Source organism: Lactuca saligna, chromosome 9 (genome assembly GCF_052625555.1).
Source record: "Lactuca saligna cultivar CGN05327 chromosome 9, ASM5262555v1, whole genome shotgun sequence".
Classification (NCBI taxonomy): Eukaryota; Viridiplantae; Streptophyta; class Magnoliopsida; order Asterales; family Asteraceae; genus Lactuca; species Lactuca saligna.
This window is the reverse complement of record NC_136425.1, coordinates 2,206,950-2,223,586: the sequence shown is the minus strand read 5'-3', so window position 1 is coordinate 2,223,586 and position 16,637 is coordinate 2,206,950. Positions and strand designations below refer to the sequence as shown.

The 16,637-nt window shown below is 31.2% G+C and overlaps 2 protein-coding genes, 1 long non-coding RNA gene and 1 pseudogene across 8 annotated transcripts; 2 read left to right on the top strand and 2 right to left on the bottom strand.

Moving 5' to 3' along the window:
• Positions 1-3,399: 3,399 nt before the first annotated feature.
• LOC145015084 (uncharacterized) lies at positions 3,400-8,236 on the top strand. Of its 4 annotated transcripts, none has more exons than XR_013665731.1 (4): positions 3,400-3,693; positions 5,842-6,320; positions 7,127-7,424; positions 7,499-8,236. XR_013665731.1 is itself a non-coding variant. In XM_078973533.1 (4 exons), exons 3-4 carry the CDS (start codon positions 7,406-7,408, stop codon positions 8,048-8,050), a joined length of 498 nt encoding a protein of 165 aa, XP_078829659.1. In that variant the 5' UTR covers positions 4,427-5,488; positions 5,842-6,320; positions 7,127-7,405; the 3' UTR covers positions 8,051-8,236. The 4 variants fall into 4 exon arrangements, 1 of the variants encoding a protein (XP_078829659.1); XR_013665730.1 differs by having other exon boundaries at positions 3,400-3,755; XR_013665729.1 differs by lacking the exon at positions 3,400-3,693 and adding an exon at positions 4,426-5,488.
• An 88-nt stretch (positions 8,237-8,324) lies between these two features.
• LOC145014804 (uncharacterized) lies at positions 8,325-9,584 on the top strand. The gene is made up of 2 exons (XM_078973244.1): positions 8,325-8,889; positions 9,118-9,584. Exons 1-2 carry the CDS (start codon positions 8,325-8,327, stop codon positions 9,582-9,584), a joined length of 1,032 nt encoding a protein of 343 aa, XP_078829370.1.
• Positions 9,585-10,500: 916 nt separating this feature from the next.
• On the bottom strand, positions 10,501-12,865 carry LOC145014802 (protein FAR1-RELATED SEQUENCE 5-like; annotated as a pseudogene).
• Positions 12,866-14,178: 1,313 nt separating this feature from the next.
• On the bottom strand, positions 14,179-15,954 carry LOC145015820 (uncharacterized). Of its 3 annotated transcripts, XR_013666049.1 has the most exons (4): positions 15,426-15,954; positions 14,729-14,848; positions 14,510-14,601; positions 14,179-14,399 (listed from the first exon to the last, which is right to left on the bottom strand). It is a non-coding gene; the product is annotated as an uncharacterized LOC145015820 (long non-coding RNA). The 3 variants fall into 3 exon arrangements; XR_013666050.1 differs by lacking the exon at positions 14,729-14,848 and having other exon boundaries at positions 14,481-14,601; XR_013666048.1 differs by lacking the exon at positions 14,729-14,848.
• Positions 15,955-16,637: the final 683 nt, after the last annotated feature.

The following is a 16,637-nucleotide window of genomic DNA, read 5'->3' as shown; positions in this document are numbered from 1 at the left end:
TTATGTTTGTCAAGCCAAAAAATAGCTTATAAACTAGCATTTTAAAAAGCTACTTAGACTAGTTTTTTAAAAGTTTTTTTTTTTTTTTTTAATTTCCAAATATATCCCTTAATTAATTAAGAAAACATATTTTTAAATACCCTTTTTTGTCATTATATAAATTTAAGATAACTTATAAACTTGTGACAGTGACATAGCCATGATGAAAGTAAAAGAGTATCCCCGAAAAGTAATGCGCTATCCCCAATAAATAATGACGTATCGGGGATACCCTATTGGCGGAGCCATTACTTATCGGGATACCCCATTAATTACTTTTCGAGGATACTCTTTTACTTTGATACTAGTTTTGCCACTGGTTTAAATTTTATATAATGACATAAAAGGACATTTAAAAATATGTTTTCTTAATTAATTAAGGGGTATATTTTGAAATTAAAAAAAAAAAAAAAAAAACTTTTAAAAAACAACCCTAAGTACTTTTTTAAAGCGCTAACTTATAAGTTACTTTTTAGTTTGTCAAACATGACAACTTAAAAAAGATCGAAAAATAAACTAGCTTATCAGCTAGCTATGACGCATCAAACATAGTCTTAATCAATAAGACTTTGATTTTTATTAGTTTTATTTATTTATTTATCTATTTATTTTTGTATAAATGACAAAAAATTGTTATGTAACCTTTCAATTGAAACTGTAGTTGCGGGAAATGTGTAACTAAAATGAGAATATTAAATAATAAAGCCATCTAACTAGATAGTAATATAAATTCTAAAAGAGTTGGATGAAATAAAAAAATAGTAAAAATAGGGACCTAATATGGATAAAATTAAAACATTATTTCCCATCTTTAAACGACTATAAAAACCATGTTGGTGTAATATGTACAAAAAAAGACATTTAGGGACCTAATGTGAACAAAATTAAAACTTTATTACCTTTTTTAAACGGTTATATACAACCATATTGGTGTGATATGTACAAAAAAAAATTGAAGGACTTAATGTGGATAATGTTAAAACCTTGTTACCCTCCTAGGTCATTAATCCAATACTCAAATGCCACACAGTTTTGACCTGTTAAGCCAATTTCTTTTGATAATCACGAAAATGTTCTACATATGACATTACTTCTACATATGACATTACTCAATCTCTCCGGTTGCAACTTACTATTTCATGTTTTTATCGTACCAGCAGCAAGTGGCTTGAGATAGAGGTGCAGTGCATATATATATAGGGTTAGGTTCATGTGAGACGGCTTAATTTTGTGAAACCGTCAGAAACATTTTTTTATTTTTTTTATTTTTTTTAAAAATTTTTTAGTTAATTCAAGTTCCAAAAATAATATTTAAAAAAAGAATTTTTTGATTTTTCCATTTATTTTGTATTTTAAAATTATTTTTAGAATATATACAGTGTAATATTCTATTTAGAATATTTCACATATTTTTCAAAAAAAATAGGATTTTTTAATTTTTTTAGTTAATTCAAGTTTCCAAAATAATATTTAAAAAAAGAATTTTTAGATGTTTCCATTTATTTTGCATTTTGAAATTATTTTTTAGAATATGTCAGTATAATATTCTATTTAGAATATTTCACGTATTTTTCAAAAAAAAAAAAAAAAACGGGATTTTTTTTTTATTTTTTTTTATTTATTTTTAAATTTTTTTTTAGTTAATTCAAGTTCCGAAAATAATATTTAAAAAAAGAATTTTTGGATTTTTCCATTTATTTTGCATTTTAAAATTATTTTTAGATTTGGTTTCACGGTCTCACAAAATTAGCATGGTTTCAAATAAACCTGAACCTATATATATATATATATATATATATATATATATATATATATATATATATATATATATATATATATATACTAGCCGTTACCCGCGCACAGCAGCAGGGACAAATAGCTTCTTTCAACGATATTTTTTTAAAGAAAAATGTTATGTTCCAAAAGAAAGTTCATGCCGTGGGTGAGAGAAATGGCGGTAGTCGTGATAGTGGTTGGTTGAAGGCGGAAGGAGGCAGAGCGGCTGTGGTGGTGGTGGTTATACTGTCTTGGTTACTGGTTAGGGTTCTTCGAGAGAGTGTGCGTATATTTCTTACTTTGAAGGGATTACGAAGATAAATATTATGAGATGACTTGTTACCAATGTGAGTAAAAAGATCCTCTATAAATTGTTGACATTGACCGCTTCAAATGGCTGAAGTGTTGAGATTGATGGGTTCAATTTGCAAATTAATTTTTCTATTAATTTGATACGAGATTTTTAGGGGATAACGGATAGGGTTAAAGTTTTAATATTATTATATTATAAATGGGTTGTACTTCAAGCTTAATAGTTTGGACGTCTTAAAAAATAATATTATTATATTCAATCTATTTATAGAAATAATTAGATTTCTTTTATAAGTAGTAAAGATAAAGATATATATATATATATATATATATATATATATATATATATATATATATATATATATATATATATATATATATATATATATATATATATATATATATATATATATATATATATATATATATATATACACACCTGTTCTTCTAAAATACTTTAATTCTTAACCAGTGTTTTTCCAATATCTACAATGTGATCCAAGCAAATCCAATAACTTGGGTCAAATGAAATTGGTGTTATGTCCGATCTGAGTATAAATAAGATAACCGGTTTTGTTTTCCACCTCTACCTTGAGAGAGTGATGGGCCTATGTGGTAAATCTTGTATAAAATCTAAATAAAAATGGAATGGTCTTCCACTCATTTATGGGCCTGAAAATAATGAGGCGAATGCTTCTTTCCATTTAGAGTGTATTACAATTTTGTCCATTGGCATTAATACGATAGTTTTGATCCAAGATTTAAAAATTCATGTAAGTAATTATCACGGTTGCAAAATACTACTCGGTTAGTACCATTGTTGTTACAATAGATGTCCGGAGTGGAGGCAAGAAGACGCATGAGAGGCTGCCGTGGAGCTCCCAAAACGCGTGAATATGATCGGTGGTTTGGCTGTCACGTGAGTGCAAGGACGGAGGAAGAAGAGGTTGTGATCAACTAGCTCGATTCTTGACCGTTGGGGGGCATTTTGACCGTTTGAAATTTAAAAAATCAATTCAATTATTAACTATATATATATATATATATATATATATATATATATATATATATATATATATATATATATATATATATATATATATATATATATATATATATATATATATATATATATATATATATATATATATATATATATATATGAGAATAGTGAATATACCATATATAAGATATATATATGAGGAACCCACCTCATGGCATATATAAGAAATAAAAATTGAACCCAATAATCGAAACTGCATCGTTTGACAGCGTTTCTGTAAGAAATAAAAATTGATACGTGAATACTTCCTAAAAACACTAAAAACTATTGTATCCTTACACTAAAAGCACTGAGTTTCTTCAATTTTTTGATTTTTTCTTATTTGCCATCGATTAACCATTAATAGTTACTTTTGGTTCCGTGAGTTCGATTGATTTCTGGAGGTGCTCTGGTTCGTGAGTTTTGTTGATTTTGGAGGTCTCGTGAATCCTTCAGTAGTTTAGAGTTGGAGTTTTCTTATTGCGTATATGCATCAATTCTTCCCAATAATATTAATCACGAAGGTTGATAAAGCAAACCTATCTTATTTAGAATCGACTGGGGTGTTTGAACGATATCGTGATAAGTTGAGACATTTTTTGATTTCATCTTCTTCAATTTTTTTCTTGGTGTGCATTAGGTAATTTCTATAGATTGGGGTGTTTGAACAATAGCAGGTTCATCTATGGTGATTAGTTTCTGTGTATTTTCTTCTCAAATATAATGTCTCTAGTAATGTACAGTAATGTACACCAGGTGTTTGATTAAATGTCTTAGTGAAATCTTGTCCCAATATGTATAAAGATTAATTCTTTTGCTAGGAAAAAATGCAATTTCGGGTGTTGATTGAATTAAGTGACCGTATTACTACAAAATTTGAAAGAAAGTAGTTTGATCGGGTTTTTAGTTCTAAGCATAAAGTTTTTGTTTCTATTTCCGGTTTCCGATTGAATTTGAGAAAAAAGATTGATGATGTCTCTTTCTTGTTGTTCTTCACTTTCTTATTTTATGGTTAAATTGATAACTCAGATAATACACCGATTTCATCTGCTTACAATATTAGGTACCCGATAATCAAAACTGTGTCGTTTCATTTTGCTACGTCAATACTTCCTTCCTAAAAACACACTGATAACTGCTATTTCCTTCCTAAAACACTGAGGTTTGTCATTTATTAACCTAGAAAACATGAAGGCTCCATCGTTTCTTGATTTTGCTGCTTCGCCATCGATTTATACTTATACAACATGGTTTGATTCGTGATTTTGGCATCAGTTCTTCGATCAATTTTATAGCTTTATTAATTTTAGATTGCTTCCATGATTGCGTGTATTCATCAATTCTTCCCAATTAGATTTATACTAATTTCACGTGACAAATTAAGGCGTTTTTCGATTACATCTTCTTCAATTTGTTCGTAGTGTGCATTACATAAAATTAAATTAGATATATACTAATTTTCTTTTATTTGAGCTGTGTGAACGACACCAGGTTCATTATATGGTAATTTCTATGCATTTTTCTTTACAAATATATTGTTTCTGATAATGTACACCAAGTGTTTGATTAAATGTGTTAGTGAAATTTTGTCTCAATATGGGTTAAAAGGCATTGGCTTTTATTGATAATGGGTGTTACTCATAATTTTTTGGATTTAATTCAAAAGGTTTGCATGATTAAGAACTTGTTACCCCTTGTTTGTACAATGGTTGTTTTTCATAATTTTTTCGGTTTCTCTTGGGTCTTCTGGAGCTGCTGGTTTGTTTTCCTCCATTTTCCCTTATTTTGTGGATGCTCCTGGTTGTTTTTCTCTTCCTAGATTGCTTGTGGATCGCTAGTTAGTTTTGGCTTGCCTAGTTCTAAATATGGTTTCAATTTTAGCATAAATATTGTTAAAGCAATGAAGACAAGTACTATTACTACGGTTTTAATTGTTTTTGTTAGGAAAGTTAAGTTTGTAATTCTAGCCACAGGTTTCTTCACTGGTTAATTGTTTATTTTACTTGTATGACCAATTACGAAAGTCAAATTAGCAATTTGTTACACGATAATGGATTGGAAGGGTATGAAAGATATGTATGTCCACATAGAAGCAATGTTATTCTACTTGGGTTTTGATGATCCGTTGAAGGAGATACAAAAACTAATAGCCTTGATAAAGAACGATATAACAGCTCTAGATGTAGCTGTATCTGATTTGCAAACTCTTCAAAACATGGAAAAGATACAATTTTCCATTCTAATACTATTTGTTATGATTTGAAGAACAAGCTAATGGGAGCTACAAAAAAGTTTCAAGATTTATTAACGAGGACTAAGGTTGTTTCTTGTTTATATTCTTTATTCTCCTTCCCCTTTAATGGTTATAAATTAGAATTAATCCCATTCTTGCTCTTAAAAGAGAATATCAAGGCTCATGAAAATAGGAGACAAATCTTTTCTACAAGGCTAAAATATGGGACAGATTTGAGTTCCAGGGGTAAAATAGGAAACTTGCCTTTATATGTAGTTTATGTGTTTGTTTAGGATTCGGTTAAGATTAGTATAAATAGGGATAATGTTTAGGTTAATTTAGTTCAGTTTTTTTCCTGCAATAATCAAAGGGACAAAAAATGTATCTATTTCCATTTCCATTTGACAAATTATAAATGCAAAGTTATTCTCATGTGCAGGTTATTAGCATTGCAAAGATCTTGGGTTGCACGGAGACACCAAAGAAGCTGAAGATTGTATTAGGGTGCGTTTGATACCATGTGACTGGGTTTGAGTCAGCTAATTGGGCTGACCCGGTCAGACCTTAGATGTTTGATGGTGTGCTTTCTCGGAAAGATATCTGACTCAACAGTCTTACCCGGTCAGCCTTGTAACATATGCTGACTGGGAATAAAGACAATCCTGCCCCTTAATTCTTTCTTCCATCGTTCCATTCTCACGACCTAAAAAAAACGTCGACAGCTCCAAGTCGTTTCCATCTAGCAGCGGCGTCGCTCCTCCATCTCGATCGCATCTTGCAAGTCGCTGCCTGCCATCACCTCGGTCGATGCCATCTCGCCACCGTGTAGCCACCATCTCGCCGGCCAACAAGAGCTCGCCATCTCCGATTGATATTTCGATTTCTTGTCATTCAATCACTGCAATTCATCACAAACAGGTAAGAGTATTATCCTTTTATGTATAATCTATAATTTCAGAATCCGATTTGGGGTTTGGGAACACTAATTTTGGGTTTGGGATCGATCAATCGGTGAAATCGAATAAAATTCTTATCTTTTATGCAATTGATTGTGTATATCCCTTCATATAAAGCATGGATGCAGTAGATATGTTCCATATACACCATTATTTGTAATCAATTTCATTGATTTAAGTGGGTCCAAATTTGTTTACATCCTCTTTTTTTGAAGTGTTATTTGTAATCAATTTCATGGACGAATTTTCTTTTGAATTTTGAACTGTTATTTGCTAGAATATTACATCCTTTTTTTTTTTTTTTTTTCTTTTTTTTTTTTTTTTTTTTTTTTTTTTTTTTCTACTGCTGGGGATGTTTATTACTGCCACTACAAGGTAGTGGCATTGTTGTTTGATGGAGCTTTTATTTGCCATTATATACATATTGTTTGCTTTGTTTTTGTGTTTTTTGGTAAATTTAAAAGAAAAAAAGATATTGTCTTTAAAATACTTGAGCTTGAGAAGGTGTACAAAGATTATAATTACCATGCCTATTTCAATTCATTTATAATTAGGAGATTCTTGTTTTATGGAATCAACATGATTGTCTAGCTTCATAGCATTTCCAATCTCATTACGAATCCTATGCACTATTATAATAGATAATAGACATATCACAATTCCACAGATTTTATGCTTTTATTGGTACAAAATAATTTTTTTATATTTAAAATTGTTTTTGATCATGATAAATTTTATGATAAATCATTTTAACTATTAATGTTTTAGGATGTTGGTTTGGAACGAGAATGAGGATAAAACTTTTCTTGATGCATGTATCCATGAACTAACCACTAATGGTTGTGAGGGTTCCAGACTTAAGACAAGTTCATGGAAGACAATACGCGAAAAATTGATAAACGAACACGGTAAAGAGGTTGATCAGAAGCAAATGAGAAATCACTTTGACTACTACAAATCAAAGTATGTTGCTTGGGTGAAACTCAAAAACAAAACCGGCAATATATATGATCCTATAAAAAATAAATTTAATTTGACCGATGAGCAATGAAAAGAAGAGAGGAAGGTAATATTTTTATAATAAATACTATTATGATTATTTTTATAACATATCCTAATATTTATAAAAATTGTAAACAGTTGAACAAGTTCGTATTGTCATTGAAAACTAAACCTCTGTTGTTCTCTGATCTTTGCACCCAACTATTTGAAGGGTCGACCTCAACCGGCTTTCAAAGTTGGGGGCCATCTTCTACACTCCCTCGTCCAGTAGAAGAGTTTAGTGCCCATGATTTTGATGATGATGTTCAAATGGAAACCTCAACACAACACGTAGGTGAAAGTCAAGAATCTTTAGGGCGTTCAAAAAATAAGGAAGTTGGTGGAAACAAAAGAGTTGGTGGAAAAAAAAGAGACGCAAGGGCTTTAAAAGTTGAGGATGAGATTGTCAAGCTTGCAAGGTCATTAGTGGAAAAAAACGAAAGAATTGAAAAAAGTGAAATGGATAAGGATGTTGATGAATGTATGGAGAAATTGAACAAAATGGAATGGGGAGAAGAAGATGAAAGACACAAAACTGCTCTTTTGTTATTTAGTGAAAGTGCCGATGTTAGGAAAGTTTGGTTACGTTTTTCACATACTAGTTATGAGTCGTGGGTGGTGGGTGCGGGTAGGAAGTATGGTTATCTTTGATGATGTTTACTAGTTTTTTTGTTGCATGACTTTTTGTTACTTGCATGACACTTAGAAGCTATGTTTGATGACATTTTTGGATGTTACTTTGGATGATGTGTACTAGTTTTTGTTAATTTTGGATCCTACGTTTGATGACTTTTGTTACTTTGGATGATGTTTAGATATTGAATATGACTTTTGTTATTTACTAGTTTTTTGTTATATGACTTTTGTTACTTAGGAAAGTTTGGTTACTTTAACATGTTACCTAATTGTTTGTAACAGGTCAAGTATGGTTTCTGATGGTGAAGTTATAGCTTTTCTTTTACTTGTGTTTTATTGGTTGAGGTCAAACCGGCGCAGGCTAATTAGAATCCATACAATTAGAGATAACGATTCAAGCGGGTATGCGTATACGCAAGATTTGATGTACGGAGACCCTACACAATGTTTCGATATGATGCGTCTTACACAAGAGGCATTTGCTTTATTATGCAACTACTTTACCCAAAAAAACTGGTTGCAAGCTAGTAGGACAATAAGCATTGAAGAGAAGATGGTTGTATTCTTACATGTTATGGGACATAATGAACGTTTTCGCGCGGTTAAGGGAAGATTTCATCACTCCACACACACGATTCATCAATGTTTTCACGAGGTCCTAACAACAATGATGTATTTTGCAAAAGAAATTATAGTACCAACAACTCCTAATCCAACAAGACATAACTCGGAACGACATAGACGGTTAAAAAATATTTTTTCCGGCGCAATAGGTGCATTAGATGGAACTCTTGTACATGCGGTTGTACCCGTTGATCAACAAACTCATTATAGAGGAAGAGGAAAAGGAGAATGTTTTCAAAATGTAATAGGGATTTGTGATTTTGATATGATATTCACCTTTTTTTTGGGCTGGATGGGAGGGTATAGCACATGATTCATGAGTTTTGAAAGAAGTTGCATTTAATTCGACTTCTGGATTTCCATTTCCTCCACCCGGTTTGTAATCTTTATATAATTTTTATTATCTATCTTCTTTATATAATGTGTCATTATATAATATGTGTCACATTCATTTGCAGATAAATATTACATTTGTGATGCCGCATATACAAACACTCGTGGATTTATGGCTCCATACCGCAATACTAGGTATTGGTTAACCGATTTTCGAAGAGGCAGGCCTTTAACTAGAGAAGAAAGGTTCAATTATGTTCATGCACAACTTAGAAATGTTATTGAGCGTGCTTATGGTGTATTGAAAGCGAGATTCCTAATGTTAAAACAAATGGCTCCTCATCCTTTAACAGTGCAAAGAGACATAGTCATTGCTTGTGTTGCGGTCCATAATTTTATAAGGAAATACAATATAGAAGATAACTTGTTTAGAAATTTTGAGGAGGACGCTATGGTTACTCCTGACGTCCAAGGTGGAGGAATTGATAGAGAAAACATACAAGGCATAGAATGGGGTCCAGAAGCCGTTGAATATATGCGTGTTTTGCGTGATCAGATTGCAAATCGACTACTTTCACCTACTTTACATTAAATTATTATGTTATTTTAAATTTCATTATGTTTTATTTGGATATTAAATGATTTATGTTTAATTTACATTTTGTATGACATTTTTTATTTGTGTGTAATTTACATTTTGTATAACAATATGTATGTTTTTATAATTATTCAGCAACTTAATCCATCACTATATATAACAGCAGGGTAAAATGGTCATTTTTCATCACTCAACACATTCAGTCAGATGTACAATCAAACAACATGATTTCTTACTCAGACAGACCTTTCCCAGTCAGCACTTTCTCAGTCAGCAACTATCAAACGGGGCCTTAGATGATGTAATCATGTATTAGTTAGGACATAATTTGTAAAGGTTTTTTGACGAATTGTATATGTTGACAGAAATTGTATTGAAAAGTATTGTTTTTGTTGGATTGAGCTGAAATTGCAACCCACTTTTCTTATTTATTCGAAATAGCAATGTACTTATAAATACTTTCATTTTTAACCCACAATAATATCATATTTTCGTTTTTAACCCATACTAGCATCATATTTTCGTTTTCACCCACAATAGCATCATAATTTTGTTTTTCACCGATACTTGTATCACAATTTTGTTTTTAACCCACAATAGCATCATGATTTTGTTTTTAACCCACAATAGCATCATATTTTCGTTTTTAACCCACAATAGTATCATGTTTTCGTTTTTAACCCATAATAGTATCATATTTTCATTTTGAAACACATAAGAACAACCAACATGCAATTTTAATCACAAAAATCATAAATAATCAACAAATTTTCATTAAAAAACTATAAAAAAATGTTAAGAAACATAAAACATTTCCAGACTATTCCTATATTGTTAACCCCAAAAAGTGTCAAAAATGCCAAGAAGCATATTGAATTTCCGTTGCTCACAAAAACAACACAACTCATCATTATGTCTCTTCCAACGATTCATCTGCCTGATACATGTAAAAAAATATTGTTAAATGTTAATATAATTATTAGAGTTCTAAATCATTAAAATTAAATTAAATTAATATTAAAAGTACCTTTCTTTTGGAACAACTAGTAGCGTAATGACCTAATCCTTGACAGTAAGAGCATGTACGTTTTTTGGGGGCTTCTAAAGAAGATAATTCTACTAGCAATTTTAGGACGCCCTTTTGTGGTAGTTGGACCAAGAGGATCACGGAAAGATAATTGTGGCGTCATATCTATTTGCGAAACTCCCATACAAACCTTGAGATGCATTCTCCAAAGACATAGATTTCTTTCGATTTGTTTGATCATCCAAAAGACTTATCAATAGCGTATTGACTTTTTGTATCTCTGAAGGGGAGTCTCTAGCTTCTTCAATTAGTTTATTAAAATTTGAACGGACACACCATAGTGTGTAAGCACTAACTCCATTTTCATTATTCATTTCTCCGAGTCCGATACTAGCACTACCCAGTTTGTACCTAACATTAAGGGTCCATCGTGGTAAAATATAGTGACTCGGGAGTTCTTTAACATGCTTCTTCTTCATCACATATAGGTTATGCTTACATAAAATCTCATTTGTCTCATACTTAGCACAGGAACATGTGACTTGATCCAAAGAACGAAAGGTAACAATGCGCCAATATTTTTTATCGACGTCCAATTGACCAACTCGGTATGTGCTTTCTTCGATAGTTTTTCCTATAGTCTCATGAGTCAAATTGGTAATAGCTTTGGTCCATTCTTTTTTGAAAGTATCAAACATCTTTCTAGTATAACATTGACTTGCTTTTGCTTCGATTGGATGCACTGAAGAAAAAACTGGCCTCGAGTTCATAGTTTTGAAGTCTTCATCTTCTTCGGCGGCCCTTCGAGACTCAACTGCTTTGTCGTATTGTACAACAAGTTCATTCAACATGGTCCTCGAATTAACAAATCCATCAAAAAATGAATTGATACTCTCACTTCGTCCGGTTGTTGTCATACTAGCAAAGAAAGTATCCTTCAAGAAGGGTTTAGCCCAATGTATACGTTGGTTATACATGTCACTAATCCAACAATTACTTTCCAATTCATACTTATTACGCATAACCTCCCATCTTGCTTCAAATTGTTCAATGGTGTCACTATTTAGCCATTGTTTGTGCGTTTCTTGAAAATCACTATAACGGGAAACATACGATCGAAGGTGCTCAGTTTCATGCTTCATGATATGCCATGAACAAAAACGATGTCGAGTATTCGGAAACACTTTTTTTATTGCATTTCCCATTGCTTTGTCTTGATTTGTTATAATTGTCTTTGGATACTTATTAAACATACATTTAAGGAAAAGTTCAAATAACCATTCAAATGTCTCTTCCTTTTCATTTTCAAGCAATGCTCCACCAAAAAGTATAGACTGCCCATGATGATTCACCCCAGTAAAGGGAGAAAAATGCATCTTGAACTTGTTAGTCATATAAGTGACATCAAACACAACATCTCTGAATTTTGTATAAGCATCTCTTGATCTACCATCAGCCCAAAAGATATTTCTAGGATACCCATCATCAGACAAATCCACGACAAAATATTGGTCACTATCAACTAATGTTTTATCTTGAAAATGTTTTATAAGTCCATAGAACTCCTTTCTTTTATGTTGCTTTTGTTTCTTAGATAAGACATCGACACATTGCTTTGAAGTAACATCAGCTACATTTGAGGTTTTCATTGTATTAACATCCTTTTTAATCTGAGAAGGTTTCAACCCTACTTGACCAAATTGCACCATAAGAGATTTACCTTCTATTGAACGGTGGAAACTTTTATGAGATCGATGATTCATAACCTTCGTAGGTGTCATGGTCAAGTCGTGATTGTGTGTGTCATTAAACGAGTCCACCAACCATTTCTCATTCTCCTGTTTTGTTATTCGAAGCTTTGCTTGACATCCGGTTCTAACATCTCTACAACGTTTTTTTCTCATTTTCACTTGAAGCATTTTTGTCCATCCTTTTGAAACCTTCTTTATTATATACATATATCTTACGAAAAGGCTCATTTGTTTTAGGTTTTTAATGTGTCATCTCTACGTATACCAAAGCCATGTAAAAATGAATAATCATTATAAAATGTATAAGCATCATCGGGTGTATCAAAAACCTTTCCATGTATACTTTCATTGTTAACTTCCTCTTCGTTAAATTCAATGTTCTTACCGATACTATTTATTTTTTCACATTCATATGTTGCTTCCACGTAATCATTTGTGTCACTATCTTCGGTTATATATGGTTCTATAGCTTGATTAGTTGCTTCGGCTTCACTCATTGTGGTCTGCAATAGACAACGATGTATATTTCCAAATAAAAGATTAACACCAAAAAAAAATTATATTGAATATAATGGAAACATTATACATAAAAAACACAATAAATAACAAGTTATAAACATGGTAAAAAAAATTAATTTATAAACACGGTAAAAATACTAAAACGAAGAAAGGCTTACGAGAAAAATCAAGCCGAAATCAAAGATGCAAACACAGGTCACAAAATGATAATGAAGAACATCTTCTTTTATTCATGTCATACAACTCTCCATTGAACATCAAAGAAGTATGTATATTTGCTTTTTTGCATGACTCACTTATTCCAACCACTGTATGAAACTCATCTAAATAAATAACAAGTTATGTACTATTTATGTTTTATATACATACATGTTTTCTAATCTATCTATGTAAAAGTAAATTAAAGCCATTAATATCAATTTACGACTTTGACATATAGTAAAGCATTATCGTTTTCCTTATCATTGTCGATGTACCTTACAACTGACCTCCCTGTAACCCGCGCCTTTGGTGTGGGAAACTTCCCCTAGTTTGTATGAATTCTTGTCAGTTGCAATTTGTATGAATTCATGTGAATTACAATTTGTATGATTTACGTTAATTGGCTTCCATGGAATTGGAGCAGAAAAAAAACCATTCGTTAAAATACATTACAACCGATGACTTCATATTCAATTTGTTTGTTGCTTTTTATTATCAAATTTTCATTGTTTGCAATTAGTTTGATCAAATTCATCCAAGTTAACCCATAACAAAGACTTTAGAAGGCATGAAGTTAGCTCTTTAGAATAATGAATTGCCTAAACCATCTATAACAGATCAAATTGTTTTTATTAATGAAGTATATGTCTTCAGCAAAAAAAAATAATAATAATAATAATAATAAATGCCGCTGCATTATTAATGAAGTATATGCCTTCAGCCAAAAAAAAAAAATACCGCTGCCTTAAAGACCACACACAGAACCAAAGAATTGAAATTAAGGGTTACAAATAATTTTGTAAACTTAATATATGTTTATGAATTGCAAACGATTCCAAATAATAATATAAAAATACAAACTAAGAAGATTGCAATTAGTAGATATAAAAAGGGAAAAGTAAATATACCCTTAAGGGTATATAAGATTAGCTACCCAAATTATCAAAACTAGGTAGTTTTGTTAAATGGTTTAATTTTCTGAAAATAAAAAAAATCGATTTCCATACATGTTTCCTTATTCATTGTCGAATTCATTTCATCAATTATTTTTGTTCTATGATCGGCCCTACTTCACAATCCATGCGATTTTGAACAAAAAAAAACTGGATCGATCACAAAAAAGATTTCAAAGAAATCGGAATTATAGTTATTGTAATCGGAAATCACAGAAATCGTGAAGAATTCAATTCGCAGAAGACTTAAAAAAACGATTTCTTGGTATTTTGCAAAAAAATGAAACTATGAGGGTATCATACAAATCCATCTCCAGACATCAATTAGCTGGTAATCGGTACGATTGACATGGGGGACCTGTGAAAACGAAAAAAAAATAGTTTGATTAGAAAAATGAAGAGAATAATTAAAATGAGAAAAAGCAGTGATATTACATACATCACAATTATGGGATGATGGAACAATACCTTCAGGCTTTTTCCTTTTAAAAATGTATTGCAACGAAATGACACTTGGAATGACCATGCTTGCCAGTCCTGGAGGTTGAAACTTCCACAACCTAGCACCATGTAAGATTTCACAATATAATAGTGATTAATAATTTGACATGTCTTCAATATATAATTTATAAATAAATGATATGTCTGAATTGTGATAGTAAGCAAAAACAAAAGTCAAAGTCCTACAATTCCATGTTTTTGAAGCTTATAGTTGAATCCAATCAGATTCGTCTTCAGCATATCACCCACTTCAAAATGAGGATTTCTTAAACAATCAGATCAAATTACGTATCAAAATGAGGCTTTCTGAAACAAACAGGTCAAATTACATATCAAAATTAGAGGATTTCTTAAATTAATCAGGTCAAATTACATATCAAAATGAGGATTTCCTAAAAAATTAGGTCAAATTTATCAAACAAAAATGAACCTGGTTGGATAAAGATTACCCGATTTCGAAAACATTTGTTACGACTACCCATATTTTTTCATGTTTTAACTAAGTAATGTCAAAAATAAGAAGCATACATAGTTGTTTTTAGACTCCGGATTTAGAGAAGCAGAAAAAATGAAGATGCCGAAATGAAAAACGAAGCTAATTCCGGTCTCCGATCTCCAACAACGACATAAGAGATGGGGTAGATGAGCGGCTAGGTTTAAGGAACATGAAGGAAGATGGGTCATTTCGTATTACGCAAAATCAAGACATACAAACATGTTTACTCGAAACCGACAAAAAACAACAAACACCCTAACGCTAACAGCATAATTGAAAAGCAATTGACGCAAAACTGTCTAAAAATTAACACAATTAAATAAAGTATATAACTACGCAACACAAGGATTTTCCAAAACAAAACTGAGATTGAAGAAAGATGTTAACCTTGCAAGTACGATTCTCGATCACAATATAACCATTCTTGTGAATGGTACCGGCTTGCTGAGGATAGTATTGGAGGCTTCGGCATCGGCCTTGGACTCAAACTGATGCTCTTCCTCAGGAACAAATGATGTGAAATCAGAAAGGAATTTTTGAGTTCGATGGTATCAGTCGATTATGGAATTAAGAGGGTGTTTGAGAGTAGTGGTGGTTAAAAAAAAATTAAAAAGTGTTAGGATAAGCTTTTACAGTGAAAAAGCCAATAAGTCAATAAGTTAAAAAGTGTTTGGCTTAAAAAGTGTTTTTTGAAGTTATTTTGGCTGAAAAGTCATAAGCAGTTTCAAAAAGCCACGTTTTCCATGCTTATTAAAAAGTGCTTATTGAAGCTTATGGAAAAGCCATTCTCAAAAGTGTTTTTGAGTTTACCAAACACTTTTTATGGTTTATTAGCTTTTCAAAAAGCCAATAAGCAAATAAGCACTTTTCAACCGCAATCCCAAACACCCCCTAAATAAGTGATAAAACACACACACATACACACACATTTTATACATTTTTTACAACAAAACAAACACAATCTTTAAAAACAAACACACACTTTTAAAAAATGGATAATTTTTAAATTTTTATGTTTTTTTAAGAATTGTAATGTTTTATTTGGTATGTTTTATGTTTTTTTTAGTAATTTAGGTTTTAAATTTCTATGTTTTTAATTAATGAAATGTGGTTTTATTTTTCTATGTTTTTAAAATATTAATTTATGTTATAAATTATTGTTTTAATTAGTTTAATGTTAAAAAATAATAAAAAAGAATATTGTAGAGTGGTAACCATTTTCAATATCTAGTGGGTTGGTGGTGGAGTGACGTGGCACTGAGTTGACAGCGTTTTTCCGGTGGCTTGGGTGTGACCACTCTCCATAGCCTTATATATGCGGAAACTGATTAGATTGTCGAAGAACCAAAATTAATAAAATCTTATAAACAAAAATAACCCTATAAGTCAAACATTTATCACTTACTCTTTGATCAATGTCGTTAGTCGTTGACTAGTTTCTCACTGCAACGTGATATTACTTTTGTTATCAGTTATTGATTTGTTATCTTTTTTTAGATAGCATTTGTAGGGATTTGAATCTAGAATAGTCTTTACCTAGTAATCTAGTATGTAAGTTACACTAGGTATCGATGTAATTAACGCATGGTGCATTCTCTT